Genomic DNA, 6,543 nt, shown 5'->3' with positions numbered 1-6,543 from the left:
GTTGGAGCAGCCACAACTTTTGGAGGCAAGTTGTTCCACTGATTAATTGTTCTGTCGGGAAACTTCTTTTCTGTTGCTCTTTTGAATGTCGTGTAAAAAGTGTTTTATCTCCTAGGCCTGTTTTCTGGAGTTTCATACACCATTCAAAAATAATTAATTTACACTATACGGGGAGTAGAAAGCAGCGCCAAGGCAGAGGAAAAGAGGAAGTAAAGAGAACGGAAAAGGGAGATGCGCTGCCGCTGTCCCCACCACCTCCGCTCTTGGATTTCAGGCAACTCAGCGGCTCAGACGCTGAGCTCCTCGATCCACAGTTCGGTGGTTCGAATCCCTAGAATAGGTCTCCTGCCTGAGCAGGGGATTGAACTAGATGACCTCCAAGGTCCCTTCCAACTCCGTTACTGTTAAAGATGCTTGGGTAGGTATGAAAGGGACTGTAAGGTAAATAGGTGGGTGACGGGGGCGAGGAGAAAGAGAAAATGGGGGGAGGGAGAAGAGAGTGGCAAATGCCTGGGCAAGAGCGGATGGGAGATGACAGGAACAGAAGGAACCGAGGAAAGCCGCTTAGCTCGGCTCAGGAGAGAGAGAGCGCCCGTAGGTGAGGCGGGGCGGGGGGGGGGAGGCAAAAGCGGGAAGAAGGGGACGCGCGCGCGAAGCTGGATGAAAGAGAGGGGAGGGGCGAGTTTGACAGCGAGAGAGGGGAGCAGAGGGGGGGAGGTGGGGGAGGTGAGGAGGGGGGAGGAGAAACGAGACCAGTCGGAGGGCGAAGAGGAAAAAACCGGGGACAAAAAAGAAGAGAAAGCGAGGCTCTTTTTTTTTTTCGTCTCTCAGGTTCCCTCCTTCTTCGCCCGCCCCTTTTCACGGAGCCCCTGCAGCTTCCCGAACCCGCGCGCTCCCGCCGATTGGCGGACTCGGAGGAAGGTCCTCCTCCTTTTCTCCCTCGCGAATGAGAAGCGGTACTGATTGCGGCCCCCCTCCCTCGCGAATGAGAAGCTGTACTGATTGCGGTGAGGAAGTTTTGGACCTTTCTCGCTGCCGTAGGCTTCTACACCCCGGCAAGTCCCGACGGGATCTTTAGCAAGGAGCGGCTCAGGATTTCGAATGGAGCGGACTTCGGCGGCAGTAAGCGCGGTGAGGCGCCTCCGGAGCCAGGAGCCGCCGCTACACAATAATAACCAGCAGCAAGGCCGACGGCGGGGGCAGCAGCAGCAGCAGGAGCCTCCGAAGCAACGCTGGGAAAAGGAAGAAGATGAGCGGGACGACAAGAAAAAGCCGGCAGGGAGAGGCGCGAGCTCCCTCCCGGAGCTGCTGACGGCGCTCGCGCTGCTCCTCTACTTGCTGGGTCTTCGCGGGCTCGTGCAGATTTCCTTCCAGCAGTTGGTGACCGGGGCGAGCGACCCCGCGGAATTCAACGCCCCGCGCGCCAGGTAATTGACAGCGCCGTGCGCTCATCCTGCCTTCCCCCCGCCCGCCTCCGCGTGGGTGCCAATAGAGGACGGGTGATTCATCCGCTTGGAATAAGAAGCACCTGGTTCGAGTGATGTTTGCGCGTTTTGTTTAGTGTTGCTGCCATACTAACGTTCGCGAGGGTCTTCCCATTTTTCCATGATTTTTGCTAAACGTGAAACTTTGCTGGTTGATCTTTGGAGGGGAATTAGGTTTGGGCCAATAGAGTCCTTCAGTAAACCATAAAGGGGGGGGGGGGTTTCCTCCTGAATTCCTGGTTTTATCTCACCACCGTTGTAGGTTCTACAGCTCTATTTTATGTAAAAGAGGATAGTGGCCTTTGACATTTCCAGTTGGGTACAGAGCAGTGTTTCCCAACCTTGGCAACTTGAAGATGTCCTGACGTCAACTCCCTTCCAGACATCTTCAAGTTGCCAAGGTTGGGAAACTGGTATGGAGGGATGTGTATATAACCTTAAGGAAGAGATGCAAGAACGTTTAAGGCAAAATAAGGGACAACTCAGCCCTCAGAATGGAGAGGTGAGAAATAAATTTGAAATAACATTGCTTTGACTCTGGTATAAGGGGGCAGAAGGAGGTTGGCAGGCTTTAAAAGATTATTTTTTTTAATTATACTTTACAATAGTAAAATGCCATTTGTGGAATCCTTGCTCTGCTTTCTGATCTGATCTGCACGGACAATAACGGAGTGACAGTAAATGTCTATTGGTTACTACTTTGATTCAAGAAGGAAAGTACAAAAGCCATAGTTTTCTTTATGCTCCTTTGAAAAATGAATTGTATTTGGGCTGTGGTGTGAACAGACCAGGAATAAGAAGAGCAAGGTTCAGCCATAGAAACTCACAGGATGAATTTGGGACAATCACTCTCCTTTGGTCCAGTTTATCTTAGAGTTCTTATAGCAATGAAATGATGGGAAATCCCCATGCATACAAGATAGGTAGGTAGATAATCTTTTTGGGAAAAGAGAGTATATAAAGAAATATATTTAAAGAGTACATAAATAATATTTGCTGCTCAGAACCAAACATTTCTTTCTTGAGGTTGAAGAGTTTGTATGTGAGTTTTATTTATATATGCAATTTGTTTATGCAATGTATTTATGCAAATTTATTTAAGCAATATATTCATTTATTATGCAATTTATTACACCCCCTCTGTCCCAATGGATGCTCAGATATTAGACAATTCCTATTTGAGTAATCCTTGCTGATTTTCCCTCAGGCCCATTGCATGTGCAGAGAGAACTTGTAGAGATGTTGGACAGCCATTTGTCTGAAATGGTATAGGGTTTCCTTCCTAGGCAGGGGGTTGGACTAGAAGATCTCCAAGGTCCCTTCCAACTCTGCTATTGTATTGAGAAGTAAAATCAGTCAATCTGTATCACTTGGCATGTAGCATTTGTAGAAGCCAAAATGAACATAATGAAAAGAGATAAGAGTTCCTTTCAATATTTAGAGAATAAGCAGTACTTCACCATATAGGTGAACATGTTTGATTTGGAGGCATCGAGGCATACATCAAGCCAGTTAAATATTGAATAGCTTTCTCTTTCCTGCAGTGACCTGAATAATGGGAAGAATAACCACACCGGAGTGAATCACTCTGAGCGAATGCCTTTTGTAGATTTTTGTATCACCATACCCCATACCCAATGTTTACTTTTGTATGGGTAATTTGAGGTTTATTTAAAACTTTGGTGTAAATTGTGCAACCTTCTTTTGATATGGAAACCATATGGACAATTTAGTGCAATGCTGAATAGACAAATGATCTACATTTGCTATTTCTATTTCTTACAATATTTAAGTAAGGCCCATCTTTATATTTTTGAAAGTTATGAAACCAGGAAAGGGCAAAGAGTGACATATCCCCTTTTTATACTACTTCTATTTCTTTAATCCTCTGAATATTTCTTTCTTATATCTGTAGATATGGTATCTACATTTTTATACCAACCTGTATATGTATAAATAAACATTTTTCTAGCTTTCTGTGAATATTATTCTGTAGGTTATTCTTGACTTTAGGGGTGAGTAACAAAACCAATTAAAACATTTCTTTTGATCATATTAATAAAAGTAGCTGATGCAGAATGCATTATTTTTTATTAATTTCGTAAATGAAATTTGAGCTATCAGTTATATTTCAGTGTCTTTTGATCTTTGATCTTTTTGAACAATTTCTCATCTATCCAAAATGGTGTTTATATAGAATTAACTCATTGGTTTCATTATAATTTAATTTTGAGTCTAGAATCTTTAACATACTCACCTTACTTCATCATGAGTGCTACCATACTAGTATAATTGGCACTTAATTTAGAAGCAGATTAATACTTCTTTTTACTATTTATTATGTTACAAATCTCCCTAGTAACTAACATAATCTAGGTACATTACAAATTTCTCATGAAAATGTATGTTATAAAAGAATTTAAAACAGTAAAGTGAAAATAATAGCATACTGTTCTATTATACTGTTACTTAAATCATATTGAATGAATACTATAAAAATGCTTGGACACATTAATGCACGTGAAGATGTAGTTCCCTGGACAGGTCATTCCCTAAGCAGAAAACAGCTAAGATCCACTTAAAGAAGGATGGGTCCTTCTAGTCTTCTAGAACAGGGAAAAGACAGTAAGTTAAATATTGGCAGCAAATGTTAAGTAGTCATTTTTCTCAGATTTCTACACAATCCTGAAAAGAAGTTGATGGATTATGTGCCACGAAGGTGCTATCAACTCTTAGTAACTACGTGGATAAATTTTCTTCCTAATCTGATGCTTCCGATCTTCCAGTTCCCATTGTTCCCATTGCCATAGTAACTGGGTCAATCCATCTTGTCCTGCTTATCCTCTCAATTTCTTCCACTTTTCCCAGCATTGTCTTCTCCTGAGGGGAAAAAAGTCACTTTGATTAGGGAGATTCTGTGCTTATGGGAAGCCCTTCCAAATAATATTCAAAGCATACATAGTCCTGTTATACTGCATATAGATAGGTTGCAGACTACATCTATACTGCTACAAGAAAAGCCAGATATCTCAGTTCAATGATGAAATTCAATTTTTTTTACTACCGGTTCTGTTGGCGTGGCAGGGGAAGGATACTGCAAAATTCCCATTCGCTCCCCACTCCTGGGGGAAGGATATTGCAAAATCTCCATTCCCATCCCACTCTGGGGCCAGCCAGAGGGGTATTTGCCAGGTCTTCAAACTACTCAAATTTTCCGCTACTGGTTCTCCAGAACCCGTCAGAACCTGATGAATTTCACCCGTCTCAGTTCCTGTTTAAAAACATCTACAAGTTCCAGGTTTCATGTTTATTTATCAAGGAAAATAGTCCAATAACATTAGAAAAAAACTTCCCTACTTTTACAATTTCTTCAACTTTAGAATATTTTGAACCTGAATTATATTCCAGATTGATTTTGTATTATATACATTAATGCAGTAACTCCACGTATGTAATGCTGTGCATATTGAAGGAAATGTGGTAGTCTTTTATAATAATGTAATACAAAAGTATGTAGGTTTTCTCAATAGTGCAACTTTATTCTTATGTATAAATCTGAAGCATACAAATCAGCAGGTCACATATAAGTGTATGAATCGTATGTTGCAGTACTGAAGTCTTCTACAATTTTTCTTATAGGTAATAGAGCATTACATATGAACCTCATGACCTACAAATCATGAAAAAGTTATTAGAATTATTTCATAGTACATATCAATACATTTGATACTTGAGTCAGAATTTATAAGAGTTGTACATTTCACCCATATTTATAGATTGCTATGTTTTAAGTCAGTGATTTTCAATTGGTGCCATATATACTCCTGATAGGACTCCAAAATAGTTTAAATGGGATATTAATTGTTGAACCTTGAATTAAGTCTTTCAAAAATTACCATACATAATAAATGTAGAAAAAAAACCCTGACCGTTCTTGTTGGCAAAAAGTGGGTACATTTTTGTTTCTATAATAATAATCTAAATTCTTTAATGGAGTGATTGGTGGAAATTATGAAATATTTTATAATAATTTTCTAATGTTTTATTTTATACGTCCCGCAGGAAATATTTAGAAAATATTACTGCAATTGGCCCGAGAATTGTTGGAAGTCCAGAAAATGAAATTTTCACTGTTGACTACCTCTTGAAACAAGTTAAAGCTATTGAAATTAAAAGCAATCATGCCCATACAATCTCTGTAGATATACAGAGGCCAACAGGCACTTTCAGTATTGACTTTCTTGGAGGATTCACCAGTTATTATGACAATATTACTAATGTTGCTGTTAAACTGGAACCCAGAAGAGGAGCTAAACATGCTGTGATGTTGAATTGTCACTTTGATTCTTTACCAAATACTTCAGGTAAATAGATCAAAGTATTTTACAGGAAAAAATGTGTTTCACAGAAAAGTGTTGTTTCTTTTCTGTTTAAAAATGAAGTTTAATTACACTTCAAAATTTATTTGTTTAATGCCCAGAGGTAATTCTACATTAATTCATTACAATAAAATGTTTTTGCATTTAATAATTGTTGAATTCTTTTTAATTCCATTGTGTTTCTAGCCGTCAAAGACAGTCACAGGACACTGGGGTATAGCTGTTCTATTCTTTAAAATGTAGTGTAATTGAATACAGTAACTATTTCAAAATTGTTCTAATTGGATTTGGAAATGAAATAATTGTTCTTCTCTTCTGTTTCAGCTTTTTCTGTTGAACTAATTCTCAGCATATTCATTTAAAATTGCATACTGTTTGTATGAACAATATATGTTTAATTAAATTTATATTGCTTAAAAACAAATATAACTTACTCATTTAATTAGATTCTTGAAAATATTTATGAATTCATTTTGGCAATTCAAAATCTACTGAACATTGTCCCAATTTGTCCTATAGAACATTCCAACTGAAAAAAAAATCACAGTAGCAATTAATGCTGCAAGTCTTTGCAGGTTCTGAATTTTCTTTTTTTTTTTTTACTAATATTCTACCTGAATGATCTAAATTCAGTAATTTTGTAATGGTAAATTTGGCAGAGTTGAGTTATACAATTCAGT

At 39.2% G+C, this 6,543-nt stretch overlaps 1 protein-coding gene across 1 annotated transcript in view; it reads left to right on the top strand.

Moving 5' to 3' along the window:
- The first annotated feature begins 988 nt into the window (after window positions 1-988).
- ERMP1 (endoplasmic reticulum metallopeptidase 1) overlaps window positions 989-6,543 on the top strand; it is a 37,315-nt gene continuing 31,760 nt past the window's right edge. Inside the window, exons 1-2 of the mRNA XM_081943360.1 lie at window positions 989-1,427; window positions 5,547-5,848. Of these exons, the coding sequence (XP_081799486.1) occupies window positions 1,102-1,427; window positions 5,547-5,848 (628 nt within the window). The 5' untranslated portion in view covers window positions 989-1,101. The remainder of the gene's footprint in view (window positions 1,428-5,546; window positions 5,849-6,543) is intronic.

This window comes from Natrix helvetica (genome assembly GCF_964273705.1).
Source record: "Natrix helvetica genome assembly, chromosome: 2".
NCBI lineage: Eukaryota > Metazoa > Chordata > Lepidosauria > Squamata > Natricidae > Natrix > Natrix helvetica.
Note: the sequence above shows the minus strand (reverse complement) of the source record. Positions and strands in the feature narration are given on the sequence as shown.